This window comes from Drosophila serrata, unplaced genomic scaffold (genome assembly GCF_035046125.1).
Source record: "Drosophila serrata isolate PLE 108 unplaced genomic scaffold, ASM3504612v1 contig_382, whole genome shotgun sequence".
In the NCBI taxonomy this organism is placed as follows: Eukaryota; Metazoa; Arthropoda; class Insecta; order Diptera; family Drosophilidae; genus Drosophila; species Drosophila serrata.
This window is the reverse complement of record NW_028257280.1, coordinates 1,287,307-1,312,090: the sequence shown is the minus strand read 5'-3', so window position 1 is coordinate 1,312,090 and position 24,784 is coordinate 1,287,307. Positions and strand designations below refer to the sequence as shown.

Here is a 24,784-nt window from a genome sequence, read left to right as displayed (position 1 = left end):
CTGCCTTTTACTTTATATTATCCTGTATATTATTTTAGATATTCTATGAACCTTTTCTTATTAAAACATTTTCTCTTTCAAGATACGGTGGCGCTCAGGCGTGCACCTTCTGTGCGATCTCATCGCTGGCCATCGAGATGGAATACTGCAGCACGGCGAATATCTACCAATACGCAAAGCTGTACCATAACAAGAGGCCCGGAGTGTGGACCTCCAGCGAGGATATACGCGTCATTTACAACATACTTTCATTTTTGCCTGGCAATTTGAACCTGCTGAAGCGCACGGCGCTTCGGACTGAATTCGAGGATGTGACAACGGCCACGCCGGATCTCTATAGCAAAATATGCAGCAATGGTAATGTTCCACAGCATGTCATACTGCAGCAGCAGCTGGGGATGCAGCAGCAGCAGCTACAGCTACAGCAGCAGCAGCAGCAGCTCAACCTGACCACACTCCATGATACACCGCCCGATACTAATCCAAGCCTATCGCCCATTCTGTCATTGTTACCGCCCGCAGTTGTCCCGCTGTCCAACTCATCCACACCACCACCAACATCACCATCATCCCCACAGACCATCATTGAACTGCCCTCACCCGCAACTCCAACAGCAGCTTCGAATACGGCCACAACAACACCAACAATTCCAATCACTACTACAACAACAACAACATCAACAACAACACCTTCACCACTCGCCTCCCCAAACAGTTTAACCCATACTAATGCCAATTTCCATACTGTTACTAATGTCAATGCTGCTAAACTCATGGAACTCGAACTCAATTTCGAACAACAACAATTGCAACATCAACAACAACAAATGCTGGCCCGAATACAACAACAAACGCAACTTCAACAACAATACAACACGCATCATCAACACAACAACGTGGGTGAATTGCTGATGAATCCAACGATTGCCACACCAACAACCGCATTGGAAATCTCACCAACAACCACACCAACGTCACCATCGTCACCAACAACCGCAACGATGGTCAACAACAATAATATTGACAACAACAATATTAATAACGTCACAACCACAAATGCAGCAGCGACAGATGCTCAAAACTTAGATATTGTAGGCTAAACTAAAGATAAATTTACAGAGAGAAAAAATTTAAATCATTTTATAAATGTTTAAATATAAATATTTAAATTTAAAATTAAATTTAAAACCATACGATTACGTATATATAGCGATGTATTTATTAACATTTAAGTCGTTTAAGTGAAGAGAACAACCCATAACTTATTATTCATTTGCCGCGTAGCAAGCTCATGTTTTAACTTTAATTTATTACGCTCAGTTGTTCTCTGTATGTACTATCTAAATTATTTCGTTTTTGCTGTCATTTTTATACATATATCTTAAGTTTATAATATAAATATTTTTTACAACCTATTTAGTCAGAGGGGAAAAAAAGTCAATCGAAAATAGTTTCTGATGCAAGGAAAGTGCGAAAACTTAATCACAAATTGAAACAAATGGTAACGTAGCAAAATGCACAAATCGAACGAGAGTAGAATTAAACAAAACAGCAGACATTTGTCTATATAAAATATATAAATATATAAAGTAATGATTCGTTAATGCAGGTTAATGCTGCACAACACACACTTGTGCCATGATTTCTTAAGCTACCCACAAAGCAAGCTCCTATTAAAATAATAATTATTAGTTGAATTTATCGAGTTAACTTTTTGCATTTCGAATTGATTCAGTGTCCGTCCTAGAATCTGTTATCTTTCAAGTTCATGTTTTCTGTTCAAAAAAGAGAGAAACTCAAGTTGAAAAAATTGAAAGGCGAATTTAAAACAAGAAAGCGACTTATTGGCAAAAATAATCCGAATTAGCAAAAAAGCACTTAACACCGAGCACACACCACACCCACACACACATCACTGTAAATCCCAAAAGTAAAAAGATGCACCAAGAGCACGAGAAAACATCACGGAATAAATTTTGTAAATAGAAAACTTGGTCCAGGCAACTGAACTGGATCCTAGGTATACTCCTCTTCCTGCAAAAGCTAAGAAATAATATTGTAAAATAAACCCTAGAGCGATAAGTTAATGTAAAACTAAAATAAAACGAAGCAAAAAGTATTACTATAAATATATATAAATATAAATAACGATACATGTGAAAAAAGGGACATAAAAAAGAAAATAGAGAGCCCCCGAATGCATAACTCGACTCCAGTTTTGTTTTGTTTTTCCCTTTATTCGATGCACACGGGGTGTTATCACATTCGCTGGGCGTAATCGTAATCTGTACAGTTCTTAAAGATAGCCTCATATGTGGGATAAATATTAAATATTAAAGCTTCGCACTCTGAATTGCCATAGCTGAAGGCCTGTGTGTGGGAGTTATAAATCTATTCGATTTGAAAATCCAATTAAATGGAGTTTAAAACCAGGCAGGCACCACACACAGGCCAAGCTTAGAGAGCAAGTGAATTAGTAAATATTTTTACATTTTATATGTAGAATGAAAAATGAAGAGATAAGCGTATGAAAGAAACGATAAAGAAACATGTTTTAAAGACTGGTTTTTTGTACACTTTAACTTGAATAAGCATGGTATACTGATTATGTAAATGAACGTAACGAAATGTCAACAAAAGGTCCTTCAGTTTCCTCTTAGATTTATCCCAATCGAATGTAGTCAGAGACTACTACTGGTTGATGCACAGTTGATGGGTTTCTATCCCTTCGATCCTGATCTTATCAATGCGAGAGTGCATTTCCAATCCAATCATTTGTCAGCTGTTACCAGCCAAAATTGGCTCTACATATTAACCAACCAACTAATGACCAATTTTTTCTGAGATTTATGTTTCTTAGGCACTAAAACCCGACTTAGGCTAAGGTAATACTTATATATACGCTCTAGCAGGCTTGTAAATTCTCATACTGACAACCAATGCTTCATCTGTAATATAACGAACCAGAGAATCATATTATTTCGATACCAAATATTGGAGTAACAATGCATTTTAACTGTTGCAAAAACGAAAGCGAAACACACATAAATAGCAAACTATAGATGGATATTTCTATATACACACATTATGTACATAATGTCGCAGCCAAATGACGAAGCTTAATCAACAGAAAATTACGAGTAATCAGGAGTTCTACAAATTAAATTAAAAGCAAGCACAGCAGACACTTTTCGAGCAAACGAGGAAACCTTTCCGCGACTAAACTACCTTCACACATTTAACTAAAGTAAAAATCGAAACGATAAAACAACAGATTATCTAATTGATGGTGTTATATGCAATTTATAAATGTGATGAATGTCAAAGTTAAGAGTATAAACCATTTAAAAACAGAAACAAAATGAAATAAATATTAATGAAAAGATTCGATTAATGAGAGAGAGCTGAAATGTAGCGAAACATTACACAAGTAAGAAGTAAAGCATGCCCACGATTTTAGAGCTAAGCATAAACCTAGATCAAGATGAATAGTACCCAAGAGGCAGACCATAGATTTTAAAGACACACAAAAGATAGTGCTAGGGACTATCTCCCCAGCTTATAAAAAACAAAACAAAATAATGGTATATATATATATGAATATATGTATATGTATGGTACACCTAAGCTAAGCGTAAGCCAATGAGAAAATGAAAAATTATGAAGCTAATGATAGACAAGGATAAAGAAGCGTCGAAATAAAGAACACATCAAATTGCAACAAATAACACTTACCTCTTAGCTGGGCGCTTGTGTTTCCACAACGAATTCCACTTGCATCAGCCCGAAATGGCTGCGGCGCAAAACATCCGGTGTCCAAGTGAGTAACACTCCATTCCCTGCCTGCTCTTTTGGTGCCATTTCAAAGATAATTTTCGCCATATACAGCCTCAGAGTGGCATAAGTCAGGCGCTTTTTACCCGAACCCTCGCTAACCGGTGGACGCACATAGGGCACAAAGTGCTCTCCATCCGGATGACGCTCAAAGGCACGCACCAACTGCAGTTCAATCTGTGAAAGTCATTATATAAAAAGGTGGAACAAGTGTACATATACATTGGTACCCACATTCCCCGTGCTGAAGATGCGCTTGACGGTGTGCGAGGTTGTAAAGTGCCAGGTGTATTTGGTAAGACCTTTATATCGGCCCGATTCTATCACAGTTACCTTATCCAAAGGACGACGCTTAATTCCCGCACTGAAGCACTTGCAAAAGTGCGAAAAGGTGTCCTGAAATAAAGTTAAGTATAAAATATCATTAATGCTTGAGCTAGTTTTAAAATCCTACCTTGTGCACGTGAAAGCTTTGCTGAACCAATCGTTTTGTGATCCCCGCCTGAGGTGTTGCCTGGGGCTCAAGTGATTCATTGAGCAGCTCAACCACATGATCCAGCCAAGCGGAGTATGCCAATGCCGGCTGTACGGATGCCTCCAAGCAGGGAGTATCCAGGACCTGAGTCTGATCTGGCTTATTCACAATTAGCGCTCTTTTGGCTGGCAGGGGCGGTTGTTTCCTCGACTTTACTTCTGTCACGATCTCCGAGGCTTTGACAGGAGCCGCCTTTTTAACCATCGCAATGGTAGCCAACTCAATTGGCAGCTGATCGGTTACCACCGCAGGCGAGGCCTCCGAAAAGATGGGTGGAGCGGCCAAGATGTTGTACGGCTCACTGATTAGCGGCAGCTCAATGTCCTCGCTGCTCAGATCAATCTGATCCGTTGGCTGGAACTGGTCCATCAGCTCGATATTGCAGTCCGTGAGCTCAATGGGCTCCGCATAGACATCGCAGTTGGACAGCAGCTGCGAGTCGTTGGCGTAGTGGATGAGGGCATTGCTGGTGGCTTGGTTCGAATTGCTGTGACTGGTGGTGGCCGCCGCTTGCATGTTGTCCAGGTTGAAGGCGCCGTCGGACAGATCTGGCAGGGGAAGCTAAATGGAGTAAAGTTCTGAATGATGGCGGAATGCAAGTAAATACAATACTCACATCCAGCTGATCGCCAAAGACCAGAATGTCCACCTGAGCATCAAAGTCATCGTCCTCCATGTGCAGGCTCAAGCGCAGATCCTCGGCAGCGCCATCTCCGAGAGGTGTCTCCAGCTGCGAGGGCATCCAGAAGGACTGCAGGCCGCTGGTGAAGTGTCCGTATAAACGTTTGCCGTGCGGTGAGCTTAGGATGCCCGCCAGGACGAGCAGCAGGTGGTCGCAGATCTCGTCCTGCATCACCAGAGAGTTGTCCGGCTCCACGATAATCTTCAGTTTCCGGCAGGCGCAGGCATAGCTGGCCCCCGGCTTCCTCTTGGAGCCATTGGCCAGGGCGGTGACGTGCAGTCGAGCAGCTGGACAGGACTCGGACCGTTCGCACTTGACCACAAAGGTGGTGGCGTTTAGTCGCTGAACAGCTGGCAGGTGCTCCTGCTCCTCGGCGTACTTGTACAGCTGCCAGAGCTGTTGCTTCTGTTCCTGGCTGATGTTCAGATTCCACAGCACCTCGCGGGACACACCGTAGGCCTGGGCCTTGGGAAACTCCGGGCCCAGATCGCGGCAGGTCTTGACGTGCACGCAGTCCTCGGTGGCTTTTACGCCGCCCTTGTAGCAGGACTCCGCGTAGCACACCGCCTTGCTGGACACCACTGCCGCATCCGGCTGCAGGGACACTGTCACCTCCTGTATAACCACAAAGTTTCGCGGCTGCTGCTCCTTCTCTTTGGATCGCAGCGAGTAAACCGTGGATCCTGGCCGCAGAGACACCAATTGGACGGCGTCAAGAACATTTCTGCGCTGCGGACACTCGATGTTACGGCAGAGCTGGGCTCGATTTCCGTTCAGAGCACCGCAGTGGACACACTTCCGAATGCCCCGCATCGTATTTCGCGAACTTTTACCGAGGAAAACATACGTTTTTCACTATTTTTCACTAATTTTACCGGAGAATGATTCTTAACATTTCCCGCGCGAACAGCTGACTAGGCTATCGCTATCGCTGTTATCGATTGACCAAACTGGCTAGAAATAGCCAAAAAGAAATAGCTAAGATGACGGCACTGCATGCAGTAATTGGGGGTATTCCAGAACATATGTTTTTCGAGTAGTCGCCAGCCCTGCGATGGGTGTTATCGATAACTTTGTACAAGTTGCGGAAATCGGTTACATTTATGGTTTTTTGAGCTTTAAATTGTGATTTCTTAGTTTAAAACAAGATGTCGCATCCCCTGGATGCCCAAGAGTCGCGCGTACGCAAGCACCCGTTCGTGGGCATGCGGATCTCCGACCACACCGTACTGGACACCATCGAGGGACGGCACAATTGCCGGCTGTGCCACCGTTCGAGGAAGTTCTTCTGCTACAATTGCTACATACCCGTCGGCGAACTGGCGACTGTGCTGCCCCAACTGAAGCTGCCGCTGCTGGTGGACATAATCAAGCACAAGAAGGAGATTGACGGCAAGAGCACGGCTGTGCATGCGGCCGTCTTGGCGCCGGAACATGTGCGAATCCATACATTTCCGGACATACCGGACTATAGAAAGGAGGACGGGGTGGTGCTGATCTTTCCCAGCGCCAAGGCGGCCACGGTGCCGCAGCTCTTCGAGCGCAACGTTCAGCTGCAGATAGGAGAGAACTATGGCCTGCCCAAGGGCCACCACATGGGAACCATGCTGCGCCGCCGTATGGACGAGGTGGAGATCCAAGGGGGCGATGACAAGCCGGAGCAGGAGCTGCGCTGCTGGAAACTGGACAACCTGCCAATCCGGCGGGCTGTCTTCATCGACAGCACGTGGAACCAGAGTCGCGGCATTTACGCCGACGAGCGGGTCCGAGGCTTGAGAACGGTGGTGCTGCAGAATCGGCTGTCGCAGTTCTGGCGCCATCAGCGCGGCAGTCCACGCTGGTACCTAGCCACCATTGAGGCCATCCACCAGTTCCTCCTTGAGGTGCACATCAACGCCTGGGGCCTGAGTGCCCATTACCGCGGCCTGGACAATCTGGAGATAACCGAGAGCTTCCATCGGCTGGCCGAACCGCTCAAGGTGGTTCCTGCGCCGGCGGCATCGGAGGAAGTCGTAGACCGGGAATCGCCATACAACGGACAGTACGACGACCTGCTTTTCTTCTTCGCCAACATGTACGATCTCATCCACAAATACTACGATCACAACGAACTCATTGCCTATCGACGTCCCATTTAGTTATAGTTTATATTCTTGGATAGAGTGTGAGAAATACACGAATTACGCCTAACTAGGACTACTACTTCTTCTTCTTCTTGCCCTCGTCACCGGACTCGGAGCTGGGGGACGACTTGCCGGAGGAGCCATCCGTTTGGATGGGTTTCTGCCACTTGAGGGGGTTGCGACGGAACAAGGGCCATGGCGGAATGGTGATCTAAGATTCGGGGTGGTCGGAAATTAATTTGAGACAATTCCAGATGGGACTTGGCCCGAGGACACTCACCAGAGAGGAGAGCAGGAAGCCAGCTCCCAGGATATACACAGTTTGCGAAAATTGCTGGACAATTGCTCCGTAGATGAGGCCGATAACGCCGAAAACTGTGATGATGAGCCGGGACCAGCGCTCCGCCTTTCCCTGGCCCACAAAATCCTGCGGTTTAGAGGTGAATTAGAGTTAAGTTGAGGTTTAATTTATATACTTCAAGCACCTACCATATGCGTCTGTATGTCCAGCATTCTGTTTGAGAGATTATTCGTTAATTGCAGCTATTTTTTCACGTAAACAAATTCTGGGATGCGGCACGTCAGCAGTAAGTGTTGGTATCGATTAGTCGATTTATAGAGTTGCAAGCTATCGACTACTCGATTTCAAGATACGACTGCAAAACAGTGTTCGGTGTTATCGAATATGAATATTTGCTGTTACATTTCAAATGTTAACGTTATTATTTAATTATTATTCAATTTCTATTGAAACGCATAACTATTTAAATTATAATTTACTATTAAACGATAATTAAACGAAATTTAATTCCTAAATCATAGTGATAATCAAATTAAAACAGAATATTTCTGGGAAGAGATTCTTCAATTTAAAATAATAATAATCAAATGTTCAAAAAGTTATTGACAAGTTTGATATTACTGTAGTTGTTATAAAATATTCTTTCCAGTTTCTAACATCTATTAAATCCCGACTTTATAAGTATAATTATATCTTAACAACGCTATTCAATAAAAAACAACAGACAAATTTGTAAAAGTTATGTCGTGATTTAATTAATCGTTCGTTGTTGCTCAGACATTAAATTTGTACGATGCGTTTTTGATGGCTGTTCGAACCGTGGACGTAATTGATGTGTGTGTTTCTACTAATAAATAAGTGGCGCTTCGTAAGGCTACGATTAAATATAAATATATAAGGCGAATGTGCGTGGGGAATGCCTTAGTTTATGCCTTATCCATTCCAATATATTAGATTGGCATTATTTCCAAGTTCCTGAGGCTTTTGCTCAGACCCTTTGCGCTTTTGTGCGACGCAGGTTCACAATGTTGATCACACAGATGGCCAGCCAGGCGAATAGGGCCAACCAGGCGAAGATCAGGGTGAAATAGAGGCATGCAGCGGTATTAATGCGTCCATAGCGCCTCCGCTCATACGAGATGCTCTCCACCAAATAGTCCATGAAGTCGAAAACGGCGGCACAAGACAATCGGGACTTGATCACGGGCACTATATTGCCCACACCCTGGATTTCCTTCAAAAGCGATTCCCTGTACTGCTTGCAGGTCACCTCAAATCCATCCGTGAATATGGCAGAGTAAATCAGTTGATAGATGGCCATGATCACAGAGATGACGGTAGCCGGGAGCCCTATCAAAGCAAGGAAAAGTTATTAAATATCTTGTTAAATTGCATTAAGAATACTCACAATAATATGGGGAGAGTCCATCGGGTGTAAGTTCCGACTCTGTGGTTACCACAATCATGTCACCGGATCTGAAAGAAATGTATTAAAAATAAAGTCAATTATTTATTTTTTAAACCAATAGAATGTAAGTTCCAATTTCGAAATTCTTTTCCCCATCCAATTGCCTTATTTGGCAATATTATTACTCATACGCAGCGTGGTCACTATTAGCATAAGACCTAATTAGAAGAGCGAATGTGTGTCCCGGTTAACCGATCGATTAACCCACTTGACCCCCAGAGACAGTCGCGTCGGAATTGGAATTAGAATGTCCGGATCTGGGACCACTCACCGCTGCCTGATTGTGGCCGTGCCCGCCTTGGGCTTGCCCCGCCCGATGCACATCCGATATCCATGGTAGATGCCCAGCACGATGGCAAAGATCAGCGGCAGCAGCAGTCCGTAGGTGGCATAGTGGCAATAGGCGATGTTGCCGCCCTCGAAGCTGTTGTACGTGCTCCGGCTGTGGAGGACGCAGCCGCAGTTGGTGTCCGGACAGGCGTTCAGGACGTAGCGCCAATGAGACCAGGCCACCGCCGAGGTGATGCAACAGACCACCGAAGTCACGATCGCCGTGGGGTATAGAAAGGAGAGAGCTCGCTCCGCGGAGTATGACATCTTGTTTGTTCGGTAAAGTCTAAAATAGAGTTTAAAAAAATTCATGTTTTTAAAATACCGACCATAGAATACAGTGACTACACTTAAAATAAATCAATCAAATATTAAAAAGTATGATGAATATATCATTAAGTCCATTGAATATTATATATCTGTATATATCACTTTAAATATTATTTACTGATATAGCTTTTTAAGTTTTTATATAAAAGTTAGTTCACTAATTAAACTCAAATTGTAATTAAATAATTTAAAAAAGTAATTTTTGTTTATTTTCGTATCTTCACAAGGAAACCTTTCGCAATTGTTCTTATATTAAGATAAATGTATAATTGAAGTGGGATTGTGGGCTCATAAATTCCATCTTGGGATTCAAATTGGTTTAGACTCAATTAATTCGGCATTTTTGAGCTCTGTAATTCCGCATAATTGTAATTGCATCTAATTTGTTTATGACAATTGCTCAAGGGGGGTCGTCTTGGGATTGGTCACGGCTGTTTTTTTCGAACATATATTAATTGAGGAAATAAAATGCGATATTTTAATGTATTATTCTAGAAAAAAGAGTATTAGAAAATGTTCTAAATTTATACGCACTAATCAAACAGAAGGGTTAAAGTAATAAAATTTAATATTCTTATAAAAACACATAATTATTACTTTCAAAGACTATTAATAAGTGTTTTTCCTCCTAAGTAAAAAATTTTTATAAATATTTGGCGAAGGACATGCGATAAGAAAAAAGTTTTTATTTGTATGAAATTTACAATTTAATGCTTTTAGTATGAAACTAATTTATGCTATGCAATTTACTTTATTTATATATATATTTTTTAGAATATTTATTTGGATTACAATTATTTTAAAATGTAATAGTAATACAAAATTAAAATTGATAAGATCAATTGAAATGCATATTGATATGTTCTATAAAATTGTTTGTACTTATAATAAATATTTAATATTTTTGGTCATAAATACGGAATATTTATTCTCTTTTTTATTATTCTCTTTTCTGGGCGTCTCTCTTTCTCACTCTCACTCTTACTCTCCCACACACATGCACACACACGCAAACAAACTGGTTGCAACTTGCAACGCGCACTGTACCAAATATAAACAAACATTAATGCCTTATTTTTTCAATTGGTCAGATCAGTAGATTTTACATTTTGTTTATAAATGTTTAGTTTGGTAATTTAAGAGGCACTTTTATCACAGAAATTCGAATAAACAACGAAACTCCGCTGCTGCTGACACATGCACGCACACAGGCGCAGTAGGGGCACACCTACGTTTATCGATAGCGGGAGACAACAACAACTGGCTCGTTGGGCGGCGGAGAAACGAATGAAAAAAGTGAGGCGGTTGTTATGGCGATGGCTTCTGATCAGAACCAGTGTTGCACTAAAGTTATCGAATAATTTGAGTGGGAACAGCTGTTTTTAGTAATTTGAATTTTGTTGGGATTTAAATTTATATAAATTCAACCTTCAAAAATGTGTTTTATAACTTCGAAAATTGGATGTATTAAATTTCTAACCGCTTCTGGCTTCAAAAAATAAATATGTTTTCGGTAAAAAATAACTAAATTGGCAATATTTATTTAAAGTTTATGTTGTAAAGTCAGCTGTTTCTTGTTCTGTTATCACAGATTTTATAATTCTATTAATACATACACATTTTTTTATTATTTTAAATTTAATTTTTATTTTAATTATTTGCAAATATTAATAAACAATAATTCTAGTAATTAAAGTTTATATTGTAAAGTCACCTGTTTCTTGTTCTGTTATCACAGATTTTATAATTCTATTAATACTATTAACAATATTAATTTTATTTTATTTTACATGATTTTGGAAATAAGAAAATAGTTTTATACTTAAAAAATATAATAATTCTATTAAATCAATGGATCGTTCGATTGAGTTTATAATAGAAAATTTTAAAAAATGTACATTATAACCATATGTCTATAATAAACATTCAATTATACTATTATTTTGTAATCTACTGTTTACATAAGAAAGCTTTTGTTTTACATATATTTCTTGTAAAATATTACATTATCTATCTAAGATTTCAATCTGTTCCTAGAAATAATGCACTATCAATATTAGTTCACTTGAAATTTAATGCTTATATATATGTATATGTAGCTTTTTTATTTGCTGACTCAGCGAAAATATTCGAATATTAGCCTATAAATTCGAATTATATTGGGACGAAATCATCATTCACTGTCTAACCATGGGATCATCAATAGTCTACACACTTTTCCTCATTGGGATTTGTTGCCTGGCTTTGGTCAGGGATGCGCAGGCAGAGTGCTGCGTCACCGTGGAGGATGTGACCTTTACGGTCGATAGGGGCACCTGCTCATCCGTGGGTGGCTATGGAGGCTCCACCTGCGAGGTGCGGATCTGCGCGGACGGAGTGGCCCAGGTGGGCAGCTTCTGCGGACAAGGATCTTGCAACATGTTTGGTTGCAACTGCGACGGCGGATGTCTGACCGGCGAGTGGACCAAGACTTTTGTGGAAAGATACGAGAACTATGGAGTTCGAATTATTAAGTCCCATAAGTTTCCTTAATACAAAACTTTCCATTTGAATAAACCTATTATATTATTTGGAAAATTATATAGCTAAATAAATGATGATATCGTTCTTGTTAAATTTTGTTTGAAATTCTAATAAATTGTAATAATTATTATACCCTTGCAGTACATTAAAACATTAGTCAGAAGCTTGAAACGTAATGAAGGAAACATTTCCGACCCTATAAACCATATATATTCTTGATCAGCATCATCAGGCGAATCTTTTTAGGCATGTAGGATATTTTGACATTGTTGACTTTTGAAAAATTGAAGAAATTTTAATGTTTTCAAAATTTTATTTAAGGTATGCAGATTTGTTAACCTATTAAAAACTAGCACAGAACAGCTTTCCGATTCGAAATTAAGACACTTTTGGCTAAGTTGTGATGTTTGAAATTTTTTATATACCCAAAATAATTAGCATTAAAAATATCCGTTTAATATATCAAGAATACTCATATATTAGGTTTTTTTTTTACTTTTGTAAGGGGGATATTCCGGAATGCAATTTCATGAGTCAGTGAATGTAACCTCCAGATTTCGGATCATATATATTAAGGACCTTAAGGATATATGACCTAAAGGGCTTTATAGAGAGCTCCTCAGACAGTGCATGATGAGAGCAGCTCTGCTATCAAATAATACAAATTTATGATTTATTTGTGGACTCTCATAACGCAAATGCTATTTTTTGTGTGTTGAAGCTATATGAAAATGAATACCTCGGATGCCACGCCCCATTATTTGGCCTCTTGTTGGCCGGGCGCCATCAGAGCAACGGACTTGCAGGTTACATCTGCTCTTCGCTTTGGGATCGTCCCCGAATAACCCCTCCATGTCCATCGGAGCGGTCCGACCATCTAGCCGAACGGATTTTGGCATTCTGCTGACCATTTTTCGCGGACGCCTGAGTTTCCTCAGTCGCCAGAGAGTTGTGGAGCCGTCAAGTGCGCGGAACGCCGAAGATCGCCCATGTAAATGCCGTAGAATCGACCGATATCCGCCGGATACTGCATCCAATTAGCAAGTAATTTGCCAGCGAAGAAGTGAATGAAATCATTGCAATTTGCCAAGTATTTCCGCAGCATTGTCGTGGCAAAAGTTTCGAAATTGCATTATTTTTCGGTGATTTTCGAGACGTTGCAGCCACACAAATTGGCAACCAGAGCCAGGCGAAAGGCCTATAAATAACCCAGGCAAAGGGTAAAACAAATTTTTGATGTGTACTCGAAAATTAAATAATGAAAAAAGAAAACAAAAAGAAAACAGTGTACATAAAATAAATTTTGCATAATTTGACACTGCCGAAATTTGCTGTATTTTAACAATCTAATTGCAAGTTGCACTAAGGCAACAAGTAATTAATTAATGGCTTTTGTTCTTGCATCAAATTGTTTTTATAGAGTGTCTAACAATTTCATTTGATTGATCAATAAAATGGGTAATTATGTGTCTTGTGATGCTTAAACATTAAAAACGTATGGCTTCTATTTTCGCTTTTGCATCCTTTGGTCATTCATTTGGATAGCACATAAACATTATTATATTATAACTGTGAAATCTAATAATTAAGAATATTAATAATATGTAAATCAATAATATAATAAAATAATACAAAAGTAAATAATAAGTTCATATTCAAAAAGCAAAAGCACTTTTCCTTCGCAAGCAGTCCTAGAACAGCTTAATTAAGCTAACTTACGAAGTAATATGGTTGCTTGAACATTCCTATGCACATTTGTGTTAGTATTTATTGTCTTTTTTATGTAAAATTATTATTATTAAATATTTTAAAAGTAAACAACTAAAAGTATTAAGAGCAGAGATTATCCTGACAATTGATGTACTGCTTATATAAGCAGTGCAAAAATTCGCAACCTGATTTTGAATCCAAGGAACTGCTTGGGACAGTGCAAATACTTCTCAAGCAGTAATTGAATCCAAGAAACTGCTTAGGAAAGCTTAATTCAATTTTAAGTCATCGAATAACTAATTTAAATAATATTTTTGAAAAACAATAAACAATTATAATGTCGAACCTTCACCAAATCGCAAATCTCATGAATGAACTGCTTGTGCTACTTATAGACGCCAACACATGCATATTCCCAATAGAGTTAGCACCAATAGATAGAACCAGACTCACCCGGATCCAGAGCCACAAAAATAAACCATAACACAGAACACTTTCCACGATTGATCCGAGGCATATCCTGCCATGGATAATTGGAATGTTTTGGCAGCACAAACGCAGGCGATCGGAGGACGCGATGATCTCAATGCGGCGGGAAAAACGCGACTGGTGAGTAGCATTCCAATTACTATATAGTAAACAAAACAAACCCGGCCGATCGGTGGCGTATATATAGAATACTTGGCAAACAAATAAAATTCTTTCAAATACATATACCACAAAGTACACTCAAATTAATTTAATTTAATTTAAATCAATCAGAAATAAGAAGATGTCTTTGTTAGATATATTTTGAAAAGATGAATCTATCAAATAGATGATGTAGTTAGTATCACAAGAGAAAATCAGTTTTAATTGATTTGATGGGATTTCAAATATAGTCAGACTCTTTGGGAACTCTTAGAAATAGCATTTTTAATTTGATTTTAATTTGGGTTAATAGATATTTCCTCACTGTATTTAATAGAAAATCTTACATACTTCTTGTTGGACGATATTCAGTGGTTCTGGGAGAGTGCGTAAGTAGTGCGGGTCTGCGAAACAGCTGATGATAGGTCTCTCGAATCTCTGCTGCCATTATTACTACCGCTCGTCTATTAATAGGTATCCCTGTTTTTCTCTTGAGTCGATTGCCTGGCGGTGGGTCGGTCTTTTGGAGAATCCGATGCGATCTCGGTGGGATCTCCCACTCGCAGTAGCGCGAAAGTAGCTCAGTCCGACGGACATTCAGCTGGCAGGCCGAAAAACGCGTGGTGTTCCTCTGTGTTTTTTTAACTATATATTTTTTTTATATAAGCAAGTGCTTTCGAATCGAATCTATATAGACAAGTGCAACACCTGGACTGAGGGATGGATATTTCCACGGATATCTGGGGTCAGCTGGCCGTCGAAGCCTCGCAGGTTTACCTGTCGGATGGCACAGTTCGCAGCCCTTTTGCCGATACGGTATTGGTTTTTTGAAATTTAAAGATATACTTTACTTATTCCTCGCTCTTTGTCTGGGAGAGAAAGGCCTGAGTGAAAGAGAGATATTCTGCAAAATAATAAAAACGAATTAATTCAAAAATTTTGTGATAACATATAGATGGACATCACTGAGAATAGGAGATTAAGAGAACGAAAGTTAATTAAACTGAAAGTGGAGGGCTATTGTTTTTTAATGTCCCATTAAATAACCTCTTTAAATTACTGAAATTATACATTTATATATATTTTCTTAACCACAGACCATTGAGAAGCTTCCTGACAAGGTTCTGTTGCACATTTTCTCGTATCTATCGCATCGCGAGATTTGCCGCCTGGCCAGGATTTGTCGTCGCTGGCGCTCGATTGCCTATGATACACGTCTCTGGAAGAATGTATCCTTGCGGCCGGAGGTCTCCGGCTTGCATGTGGGTTCCCTGGAGATGCTGCTCCAGCTGATATCCGTGAGATTCGGTCCTACGCTGCGGTACATTGAGCTGCCAATTGAGCTCATCACGCACACGGTGCTCCATGAACTGTCGGCCAAGTGCCCCAATCTCACGCACATGCTGCTGGATTTCTCCACGGGTGAGTTAACTATGACTTTATTATTAATTTATAATTACTACTTTATGTTCATTTTAGCTATGCAGCTGCATGACTTTAGCGAGATGCAGGCTTTCCCCACCAAACTCCGGTACATGTGCATCTGCCTGTCGGAGGTCATCTTCATGGAGGGTTTCATGCGCAAGATTTACAACTTTATCAACGGTTTGGAGGTACTGCATCTCATAGGCACTTACGAGAAGTGCGAGGAGGAGGAGGAGGAGATCTACGAGGTACACCCACATTATTTCTTACATTCTATATATATTCTATATAATGCTTTCTATCCCCACAGGTAATCAACGTTCACAAACTAAAGTCGGCTACGCCCAATTTGCGGGTGATTAATCTTTATGGAATCAACTTCATCGACGACTCGCACATCGATGCCTTTAGCTCCAACTGCATCCAGCTGGAGTGCCTGGCCGTGAACTTTTGCAACAAGGTCACCGGATCCACTCTGAAGACCCTCATCCAGAGATCGAAGCGTCTGACCTGCCTGCTGATGAACGGAACCAGCCTGAAGTCCGAGTTCGTGATGCAGGCGGAGTGGGACAAGTGCGCCTTGCAGGAGCTGGATATCACGGCCACGGATCTGTCCACCGAGTGTCTGGTGGATATGCTGACCAGGATACCCAGCCTCAAGTTCTTGTCCGCCGGTCAGATCAATGGTTTCAACGATAGTGTGCTCAAGCAGTGGATGGAGTCGGGCACAACGAGGTGAGTGGGCTTTAGCTTTGTCTTTTCGTCCTTTATTTAATTCGTATATTTTATCCCAGATCTCTGATTTCTCTGGACCTGGACTCCTCCGACAACATCACGGATGAGGGCCTGCTCAAGTTCGTGCAGCGTCAGGGACACCAACTCAGCGCCTGCTGTCTCTCGGGAATGCCCCACATCACGGACCAGTTATGGATGAGCATTCTACCTTTGCTGGGAAACTGCAAGTATGAATTTCTATTATTTATGTTAAATTATTATCATAACAAAACATTTGAACCGGTAAAGGATCATTGTGATGGGCACTGCTGAGAAACTGGGCGTTAACATCCACGTGGATCAACTGATGGACACCATTGCCTCCAACTGCGGCAATCTGGAGCGTCTGGAGTTGCGTTGGGATCCGGACAACTTGCGTTTCTCCGACAAAAGCCAGAAGGCCATCGATATATTGCGTGTCAAGTGCCTCAAGCTGCGATGCATGGTCCTCAGGTAAGGGCTTTGACTTCTGTTTGTTTATTTTTCGTAACCTAATCTCCTGGCTTTCCAGCGATGGTCGTTACTATGAGACGGTGAAGGCCAACTTCGAGCGAGCTGATCGCATTACTGTGGTCCGTACCACCACCTGTTGCCGGGTGTCGCCTTATCACCTGCTCCGCAACTACAACGACTTGATTTTCAATTGAGATCGCTTCAGAGGAACTTGAATTAGAGACGTTTGTATATCGTTTGTTTATATACAAAATTCATAGAAAACTTTGATATTTTTTTACCAACTTAAGGCTATACCCTTAAGCGTGGAGATTCTACTACTACAAACAGTGCACTTTGGAGCTGTAAAGCTTTCTCAAATGTCAGCAAACATTTCTTTTCAGTTGAATGTTTATAAAATGAAATAGATTTTGCTTTGCATCTCCAAAACTCACTGTTTATATTGTTATATATCCCCGAAGAGAATCCGCAACAAAAATCAATACAATTGTTATTTTCTGTGTGTTTTTTGCTTAAATTAGACTATTATCTGTTTGCTGTTTTCTGTATTTTCCGCTTCTTTTTCGTTTAATTATATTAAATCTAAATAAACGTACATAGGTGTAATTTAAATTAAAAAAAAAGAAAACAAAACAATGATTTTTTTCTTTTTACATTTACAAAATTATACACATTTTTCATCGCAATTGATTTCGTTTTATTTATGTTTTTAACTAGTTTTTTTTCGTTTTACTTGGTAACTTGATTAAATCATTTTCAGACTTTACCACAAAATGTTTTTTTTTCTCATGCTGCTGGGTGCTTTTTTTACACTGATTTAGGGCTAAGTTTCTTATTTTTTTGTTTGTGTTTTTCAACATTTTTGGATCAACTTTTTACCATAAACTTAACTTACATAGATCTCTGGTTCAATTATCGTCTCTTCAACACGTTCGGGGGACGCGTTTATAATTTAATTTAATTTAAGCATGGCTGCGTCTGACTGTGGCCTATGAGGATCGAGGGGTGTGTTAGGTGTGTGTGTGTGTGTTACGAAAAGAGAGAGGGGAAAGCATTTGCATTTTTACATAATGTATATATTAGAAGTTGAAGAGGTACGCCTATTGCTGTTCTTGCGACATCCGGAACATGTGCGTTGTATTGCTGGCCGCCGCCGTGGCCACCGCTGCCGCCGATGTGGCCGTTGGCGGTGGCGGCTGGGCGGATGTGGAGCTAATGTAGCTGCTGGCACTGCTACCACCACCGCCGGCACTGGAACTGGCACTGTTCGCTGCCACAACAGCGGCCGACTCCACAATGGCCGCGGCAGCCTCGGCTCCAATCTGTGCCGCTGCTGTTGCAACAACTGATGCGTTCGCGGAAGTGGCGGTCATCTCCGGCACATCGGGAGTAGTTCGTTCTGGCGTGCGTCGTGCGGCCGCTCCGCCAGCATTGTTGCCATCCTGCTTGAAATTATTAATTCATTTAAAAAGGCTACCCAACCAGGAATAGCTTTAGCGCACTCACATCTCTTGGATAAAGCCTGAGGGGCTGTTCTGCCTGAGCTGCTGCCACTGGTTCGGTCTCCTGAGCATTATCCTCCGCCTTGTCCGTGTACATCATTATCTCGTGGCACAGAGGACAACGATCCTGAACGTACAACCATTTGCGTAGGCAAACGCCGTGGAAGAAGTGCCGACACCGCGTTATCTTGGCCGAGTACATCTCCTGCAAATATTTATAACATATATATTTTGTTGTTTATGATATTCCGGCTGATAATCTCACCTGGTAGCATATGGCGCAGACATCGTCAAAGGCCTGTAACTGCGCTGGCGTCGCCTCTGGCAGTGCGGAGATCTTGTGGACCGCCGAGCGGCGCTTCATGAACACCGACCATCCCGCCCGGGCCTCGCACCAAATGTTGAAGTAGGCATGGATGCACATCATTATCGCTCTGATGGCGCCGCCTGTAGCATTTTGGGCTATCAAGTTATAATTATCGATACACAAAAAAAAATCAACCAAATAAACAAAAAAAATTACATGCACACACAGATGAGACTGACTAATGGAATGCTGGACGGACGCGCAACGAATATATCCGGATGTGCCCCACAAAAGCGATGAATCCCACCGTTCACTCAATGAGTTTAATGACAAACAGATGCGGACGCTAAGCCACTTACCAGATTCAAAGATCAGGATCCAAGCACCGTTTATAAAGAGCAAAATGCCAAAGCAAAACTCCACCGAATTGCCAAAGGCCCGAACATAGTACAGATAATCGTCCAGCTTCTCCCAGAAGAACTGCCGACGGGCGTCCAGGAGGAAGAGCGTGTAGGTGGCCAGCGAAACGAGCACCTAAAGGGAGTTAATTTTATTTCATTATTTTTTGAAATTTATTTCCGAAGAACAGCTCTTACCTTAACGATAACCTCAACGGAGAAGGCGGTAACTGCCAGCAACCAGGTGGAGATGGATCTTTGCGACCAGAGGTAGTAAAGCAGGGAGACGGGCATCACCACCAGAAAAGCGCACACGGTTAAAGCACGAACATGACGCTTCCTAGATGGATTTCGCGCCGCACTCAACGACATCAGAATGGGCGATACGATGTTGTGGAGGAAGTGCAGCAAGGCGGTCATAAGCAGGCAAAGATTCCGGCACAATCTCACAAAACGCTTGTCCGGCGCCAAAGAAGTCAGGCCCGTTTGCAAGGCCAAAATGTAGAAGAGCACCGCCGACACAGTGCCCAGGGATTTCTCCTCATCATTGTCATAGGTAAGCAGATACCACTGGAAGCCGCGACCAATGTAATGGCATATCATTGAGATGACACCGGTCATGCCCAGTACGGCGGTTAGTGTCTCACATCCATCGACTAGCAGTTTCTCGGTCGCTGGCATTAGTTCCAAGGGTTCATCAGTTTCCGCCATGGCCAAGGCATATCCACCCTGAATGATTCTGTTTTAAGAGGTAATTATTTTAGTTTTATTTTAATTATATTAGTTAATTGCTCGCTCACCTGATGGTCCAGAAAACCCGCAACACATTGGGCACATTCAATCGCTGCCACTCGTTCTCGATCAATGCGGATAGGCCAAAGTTGGACACGAAATTCATGGCATATTGATACCCATTGTACACCGTTCGACTCGCCTCCATGGCGCTGTGCATCAGCGTTATCATTGTCAGGATGATGGGCGTAAATCCAGCCACCAAGGGCAGTTGTTGCACCATCTTCGGGGGTAGCGGCAGCATGGCCACCAGTATGGGACTAGCAAAGATGATGGGCATCGATCTCTGGAGCATCTCGTACCTGGGACCCAGATGGATATAAGCGAAGAGCATGCCCATAAACCATTGGGCCATTAGGTGCGGTGCCAAAGACATGACCACCCCGCCCGAATCCAGTAACCTTGTGGTGTTCAACGACATCAGGTCCTCCAGTATGCAGGGACTGTGCTCCATCAGCGCCAGAGCACTTACGTTGGACCAGTAGGAGAGAAAGGTGAGGGCGAGCGAGGTGAGGAACATGTAGACCATCACCAGGTGACGGGTCCAGAGCATAAAGATGCAGGCGGCTGAGAGGAAACCTGCAACACACAAAGGTAATGAATGAGTCAAGTGCTACGCATTGGCATGGATTCACTTTGTGTTTGTTTCCATTTTTAATGGACGGTCAAAGTACGCGCGCGATTAGCGCCCTTGGAATTTAGTGGTTTTGTTGGCTCGGGTCGACAGCAATGAACTTTTAAATAAATTGGATAGGTTTGTATTTCATTTTTGTACTTTCTGTCTCATTGCTGGGAAAGCTTAAGTATATTACAAGTAAGTATATAAAATCTAGAGCAAATTTCAAACTGTTTTTTGTTTAAGAATAGGTAATTTCTAGTTCAATATCATTCAAAGAATTACTAGCTTCTTTCCTGTCTTTGGCCATTACCTGACCTATCTAAATGCATTATCATTAGTTTAATCTATTTTTGAAGATAACAGACCTCTCTTTACATTTTAAAACTTAACAATGATTCGGTACACTTCTCTGCTATCTTATTTCAGTTCGTACTTATTTTCTATAACAGTCATAGTGATTAGGCGAGAAAAAAAACAATGGGAAAGCATTCCAAACAGTTTCTTTCGATGGCGTTTCATTTTCCTACGTCAGAGCTTCTAGGAGCTTGAAGGTTTATATACATAATTAACAAATCTATGGAGCTTTGTTGATGTTCATTATCAAGGAGTATTATCGATTTCCTTTATAAGAAGGCGAGGGAGTGAATAAATTAAAATAACTGAATAGAATATTAAATGCCTTTGTTTGGTAATTATATGAAACTAGAAACTATTTTAAAATAGACGAGAAATTGTAAATAACAAAGAAATGGTCCTAAATTGAAATAAAAGAAGATAGGAAAGTGACTTTGGGAAGCCAAAGTTTGTATACCATTGTTCAATTTGAAATAACTATGTATGTATATAATGTGGGAATAAATCGATATATTTATTTGAAAAATTTTTCGGGTAAATTAAAATTTTTCAAATATCATAACTAGGCTAAAAATACATTAATTTAAAAACGAAAACCTTTTCTGTGTTAGTTTTTATCAGATTATTAAATCTGCATACTTAGTTTAAAGTTCTTTAAAATAATATTTTTTTTTTTGTCCGTTTTGTCGATTTGAAAATTGTGAAAATTTGGAAAAAATTAAATTTTTTTTGACATAGCTTGATCGATTTGCCTGTTAACGCTGCTCAAGAATATATATGCTTTATAGGGTCGGAAATGACTCTTTACAGAGTTACAAGCTTCTGACTAATATTATAATACCTTTCTTTAAGCGTATATTTATCTATATTTTATGTGATAATTTGCTCTATAAATAAAAGTTAAAAAACCCATAACTAAGTCAAAAATGCATTAATTTTAATTCGGAAAGCTGTTCCATGTAAGTTTTTATTAGAATAATAAATCTACATACTGAATTCAAAATTTTTAAAAACTAAAATTTTGATCAATTTTTTCAAAGTGCAAATATCAAAATTTACCCCTTATAAAAATGTAAAAATTTTGAAAAATGTAAATTTTTGTCAGACAAAGCTAGATCGATTCGCCTGTTAACGCTGATCAAGAATATATATGCTTTATAGGGTCGGAAATGACTTCTTACAGAGTTACAAGCTTCTGATTAAAATTGTAACACCCTGCAAGGGTACAAATAAATAGATCTGAAATTTTTGGTATAAATTTGATCAAAATTTATATGTACTTGACACTATTTACTATTTGCAATTTGGCAAGTTTTATACATTTTTAAGTAGATTAAACTTGTTATAGAAACTATAACGAAAATTAAATAAACCGTAATTCTACCGAAATAGCTGAGATATAAGTCATTTTAAATGTGGTCTAAATCGATGCTAGATAATATGAAATCTTACAGAAAAAAATCAATTTACATTTTCTAATTTATAATATTTAATCTAAGGCAACCCGGTTAACTATATAAATGAATTTTTAAGCATATTTCCCCTTTTAAATATGGAAAATAACTTGGCAAGTCTTTGAGCTAACAAAGCCTAACACAGGCCTTGACCGCGGCTTTAATGGAGTGACGTGTACATTCAGGGAAACACCTTTAGTGTCCCCGAAACCCATCAAGATGCTCCCCGATAATGACTCACCAAAGAGGCAGATGACAAACTTGACGGTGGTGATGCTGAGCACATCCGATAGCGTCTCATCGTGGGCCAGCTCGTCCATCAGCGAATTGAAGCCGGAGCTGAGTATGCCCTCCGATTGCGCCGATCTCGAGGCATTCTCGATGCTCCGTTCCAGGGCTTCCTGGGCGACAGCGGCAGCTGAGGTGGTGGCGGCCGCTACGGTATCGCCCAGGCCGAAGAAGGCCTTGATGCTGGCAAAGGGATCTTGGTCGGGATCCGTTGAGGCGGCATCTGTCTTGGGCAGGGATTCGTCCGACGACGAGGACGGCGACGACTTGTCCGGATAGAGCCGCGTGGGCAGGCCCATGCCAATCTTCAGGATCTCATCGATGACCATCACGGGCGGTACGCGCATCATGACGTCCACCAGACCCAGAACCTTCGTTCGCATGGACATTGTAACTGTCTGCTGATCCCGCGTGACTCGGCAATTTGTGGCCGCCTGTCTGCGCCTCCGGTTTCAGTTCCACTGCGATTCCAGCGACTTCCAATCTCTCAGTTCCAATTGCTTCTCGTCGCCGCACGCATTTGTTGTGTGGCCTTCGCGTCTTCCAATTTCGCAAATAACAAACCAAGAAAAACACAACACAACAAGCGAAATGATGACAGTGTACTTGCGCAGGTGTGCGTGCGTGCCGTGTCCGTGTCCGTGTTGCTCTCGGTGTCGGTGCGCGCGTTTGTGTTCGTGTGAAAATATATCAGATTGAAAAGGTAAGGAGGTAAAAGGTAAAAGGTAGGTCCGTCGGCAGGTGGTACGTTTCGTCTTCGCTTTCTCTCTCTATTTTGAGCTCTTCGCTGTGCCGTTGCTCGTTGCGGCCGACTTTATCCTACGATTTTTTGCCCGAACTTTACACTTTTTCACAATTGGTTTTTTGTTTTTCTCCTCTGCTTCTCCTCCCCTTCTTCGTCGTCGCACGGCTATCGATAGGCGACTATCGGCTATCGTCTATCGTTATCGGCTCTATCTTGACGGAACACGGGGCAGTGCTGCAAAACTCCTTCATAAATCTATCGATTAGAGAGATAGTTTTGGCGCGTCTGTTGCGGAATTCAAAGTGGAAGAACTGATGGCGGGAAATTCAATTTCATGCTCTCTGGTGCCGTGTGTGTGCGTTTCGGGCGGAAATACTGAAAATTTTAGTAAACAAAATTTACTGAAAATTGAAATGCGCAATGGTTACGGCTTGGCCTTCTCCTTTTTTAATTGTAATAGTTATTTGAAGCTTTTAATTTTTACTATTATTATTACTTATTAACTACTTTCCCTAACTACACAGTCCATTTTCTTTTTAATGTAATTACATTTACATACATCCCATGTTTTATCATTGACTTTCTTTCAAAAATCACTTCCCTTTTCCATATTTCAGGTGAAATGTCTGCAGTACAAACGATTCCCTGGTATACATTTCCTGAATTCCTTCTTATAACTCCAATATCGTCATTTACGTGAATTTCCTCAATTGTTCGGTCATTAACTTTTGCCATTTGGAACCTTAATTGTTGTTCTTTCTTGTTTGCTACCCCTTCTCTTATGCAAATGCCTCAAATTGAGGCAATGCAGTCCGCATTTAGGTTTCGCTTTGCCCCAAAACGCAACGCTCGTAATTATGCGCAATTGTTTAGCGTTTAGCTCGGAGAGTTCAACTAACATAATTGATTTTTCATGCCGCGCCACAAGAATTTTAAACAAACTGCACACACGGGTCATAACAAAACAAAAAGCGACAAAAAAAGGCAGCCGTTTGTAAGTCGAAGAATGCATGCAGGTTTCTCGATTTCTTTATTCCGAACTCAGGGTATTTGGGGTAATGCGATTTGGATTGCAAATAGGTCAGAGTTTAATGCTTAAGGGGTTTTCTTTTAAAATTCCACACATGAGGGGTTTGATTAGATTTAAAATAAAGAAACATAAGTTAATTTTTGTTGTGACAAATGCTAAACAAATTGTGGCAAAGGG

At 40.9% G+C, this 24,784-nt stretch overlaps 8 protein-coding genes across 32 annotated transcripts in view; 4 read left to right on the top strand and 4 right to left on the bottom strand.

Annotated features, from left to right (window-relative positions):
* Ptp99A (Protein tyrosine phosphatase 99A) overlaps window positions 1-3,725 on the top strand; it is a 138,313-nt gene extending 134,588 nt beyond the window's left edge. For 7 of the 14 annotated variants that reach the window (XM_086840215.1, XM_086840217.1, XM_086840216.1 and 4 more), the window contains one exon: window positions 83-3,725. In XM_086840215.1, the coding sequence (XP_086696341.1) occupies window positions 83-1,100 (1,018 nt within the window). In that variant the 3' untranslated portion in view covers window positions 1,101-3,725. The remainder of the gene's footprint in view (window positions 1-82) is intronic. The other 7 variants (XM_086840221.1, XM_086840224.1, XM_086840222.1 and 4 more) reach the window with 2 other exon arrangements.
* Window positions 1-5,964, bottom strand: part of LOC110186959 (uncharacterized) — a 42,938-nt gene extending 36,974 nt beyond the window's left edge. For 2 of the 6 annotated variants that reach the window (XM_020956301.2, XM_086840228.1), the window contains exons 1-4: window positions 4,986-5,964; window positions 4,289-4,930; window positions 4,069-4,230; window positions 3,736-4,011 (exon numbers count right to left, since the gene is read on the bottom strand). In XM_020956301.2, the coding sequence (XP_020811960.2) occupies window positions 3,739-4,011; window positions 4,069-4,230; window positions 4,289-4,930; window positions 4,986-5,864 (1,956 nt within the window). In that variant the 5' untranslated portion in view covers window positions 5,865-5,964 and the 3' untranslated portion in view covers window positions 3,736-3,738. Of the gene's footprint in view, window positions 1-2,216; window positions 4,012-4,068; window positions 4,231-4,288; window positions 4,931-4,985 lie in introns of those variants that run through there. The other 4 variants (XR_015273313.1, XM_020956300.2, XR_015273314.1 and 1 more) reach the window with 4 other exon arrangements.
* A 119-nt stretch (window positions 5,965-6,083) lies between these two features.
* LOC110186540 (tRNA-uridine aminocarboxypropyltransferase 1) lies at window positions 6,084-7,247 on the top strand. Its single transcript, XM_020955744.2, has one exon. It carries the CDS (start codon window positions 6,200-6,202, stop codon window positions 7,187-7,189), a length of 990 nt encoding a protein of 329 aa, XP_020811403.2. The 5' UTR covers window positions 6,084-6,199; the 3' UTR covers window positions 7,190-7,247.
* On the bottom strand, window positions 7,185-7,846 carry Spase12 (Signal peptidase complex subunit Spase12). The gene is made up of 3 exons (XM_020955745.2): window positions 7,664-7,846; window positions 7,455-7,601; window positions 7,185-7,385 (listed from the first exon to the last, which is right to left on the bottom strand). The coding sequence occupies exons 1-3, from the start codon at window positions 7,685-7,687 to the stop codon at window positions 7,251-7,253; spliced, it is 306 nt and encodes a 101-aa protein (XP_020811404.1). The 5' UTR covers window positions 7,688-7,846; the 3' UTR covers window positions 7,185-7,250.
* A 358-nt stretch (window positions 7,847-8,204) lies between these two features.
* On the bottom strand, window positions 8,205-10,931 carry LOC110186648 (uncharacterized). Its single transcript, XM_020955909.2, has 4 exons — window positions 10,836-10,931; window positions 9,215-9,559; window positions 8,884-8,951; window positions 8,205-8,825 (listed from the first exon to the last, which is right to left on the bottom strand). The coding sequence occupies exons 2-4, from the start codon at window positions 9,538-9,540 to the stop codon at window positions 8,464-8,466; spliced, it is 756 nt and encodes a 251-aa protein (XP_020811568.1). The 5' UTR covers window positions 9,541-9,559; window positions 10,836-10,931; the 3' UTR covers window positions 8,205-8,463.
* A 7-nt stretch (window positions 10,932-10,938) lies between these two features.
* Diedel (diedel) lies at window positions 10,939-12,219 on the top strand. Its single transcript, XM_086840214.1, has one exon. The coding sequence runs from the start codon at window positions 11,794-11,796 to the stop codon at window positions 12,133-12,135; it is 342 nt and encodes a 113-aa protein (XP_086696340.1). The 5' UTR covers window positions 10,939-11,793; the 3' UTR covers window positions 12,136-12,219.
* A 729-nt stretch (window positions 12,220-12,948) lies between these two features.
* FipoQ (F-box/LRR-repeat protein FipoQ) lies at window positions 12,949-17,751 on the top strand. Of its 4 annotated transcripts, XM_020955377.2 has the most exons (9): window positions 13,037-13,170; window positions 13,229-13,346; window positions 14,232-14,445; window positions 15,564-15,888; window positions 15,946-16,139; window positions 16,202-16,626; window positions 16,686-16,853; window positions 16,915-17,118; window positions 17,177-17,751. In XM_020955377.2, the coding sequence occupies exons 3-9, from the start codon at window positions 14,362-14,364 to the stop codon at window positions 17,310-17,312; spliced, it is 1,536 nt and encodes a 511-aa protein (XP_020811036.2). In that variant the 5' UTR covers window positions 13,037-13,170; window positions 13,229-13,346; window positions 14,232-14,361; the 3' UTR covers window positions 17,313-17,751. The 4 variants fall into 4 exon arrangements, with proteins under 4 accessions (XP_020811037.2, XP_020811035.2, XP_020811036.2 ...); XM_020955378.2 differs by lacking the exon at window positions 13,229-13,346 and having other exon boundaries at window positions 12,949-13,170; XM_020955376.2 differs by having other exon boundaries at window positions 13,021-13,346.
* Trc8 (TRC8 ring finger protein) lies at window positions 17,612-23,974 on the bottom strand. Of its 4 annotated transcripts, none has more exons than XM_020955374.2 (7): window positions 22,786-23,974; window positions 20,126-20,696; window positions 19,524-20,064; window positions 19,287-19,461; window positions 18,886-19,067; window positions 18,625-18,825; window positions 17,612-18,560 (listed from the first exon to the last, which is right to left on the bottom strand). In XM_020955374.2, exons 1-7 carry the CDS (start codon window positions 23,219-23,221, stop codon window positions 18,219-18,221), a joined length of 2,448 nt encoding a protein of 815 aa, XP_020811033.2. In that variant the 5' UTR covers window positions 23,222-23,974; the 3' UTR covers window positions 17,612-18,218. The 4 variants fall into 4 exon arrangements, with proteins under 4 accessions (XP_020811033.2, XP_086696338.1, XP_020811032.2 ...); XM_086840212.1 differs by having other exon boundaries at window positions 17,612-18,563; window positions 18,886-19,082; window positions 22,786-23,953; XM_020955373.2 differs by having other exon boundaries at window positions 18,886-19,082; window positions 22,786-23,953.
* Between the last annotated feature and the right edge of the window lie 810 nt (window positions 23,975-24,784).

Bases quoted from the DNA above. Each gene is read 5' to 3' on its own strand.
- LOC110186540 (XM_020955744.2), top strand. From the start codon at position 6,200: ATGTCGCATCCCCTGGATGCCCAAGAGTCGCGCGTACGCAAGCACCCG.
- Spase12 (XM_020955745.2), bottom strand. From the start codon at position 7,687: ATGCTGGACATACAGACGCATATG. The intron at 7,602-7,663 runs GTAGGTGCTTGA...TCTAAACCGCAG, and splicing joins TGGACATACAGACGCATATG to GATTTTGTGGGCCAGGGAAA. The intron at 7,386-7,454 runs GTGAGTGTCCTC...CCCGAATCTTAG, and splicing joins GCTTCCTGCTCTCCTCTCTG to ATCACCATTCCGCCATGGCC.
- LOC110186648 (XM_020955909.2), bottom strand. From the start codon at position 9,540: ATGTCATACTCCGCGGAGCGAGCTCTCTCCTTTCTATACCCCACGGCG. The intron at 8,952-9,214 runs GTGAGTGGTCCC...CATTTCTTTCAG, and splicing joins ACGGCCACAATCAGGCAGCG to ATCCGGTGACATGATTGTGG. The intron at 8,826-8,883 runs GTGAGTATTCTT...TTGCTTTGATAG, and splicing joins TGGACTCTCCCCATATTATT to GGCTCCCGGCTACCGTCATC.
- Diedel (XM_086840214.1), top strand. From the start codon at position 11,794: ATGGGATCATCAATAGTCTACACACTTTTCCTCATTGGGATTTGTTGC.
- FipoQ (XM_020955375.2), top strand. From the start codon at position 15,187: ATGGATATTTCCACGGATATCTGGGGTCAGCTGGCCGTCGAAGCCTCG. The intron at 16,140-16,201 runs GTACACCCACAT...CTATCCCCACAG, and splicing joins AGGAGGAGGAGATCTACGAG to GTAATCAACGTTCACAAACT. The intron at 17,119-17,176 runs GTAAGGGCTTTG...CTGGCTTTCCAG, and splicing joins CTGCGATGCATGGTCCTCAG to CGATGGTCGTTACTATGAGA.
- Trc8 (XM_086840212.1), bottom strand. From the start codon at position 23,221: ATGTCCATGCGAACGAAGGTTCTGGGTCTGGTGGACGTCATGATGCGC. The intron at 18,826-18,885 runs GTGAGATTATCA...AAATATTTGCAG, and splicing joins TCTGCGCCATATGCTACCAG to GAGATGTACTCGGCCAAGAT. The intron at 18,564-18,624 runs GTGAGTGCGCTA...AATAATTTCAAG, and splicing joins TCAGGCTTTATCCAAGAGAT to CAGGATGGCAACAATGCTGG.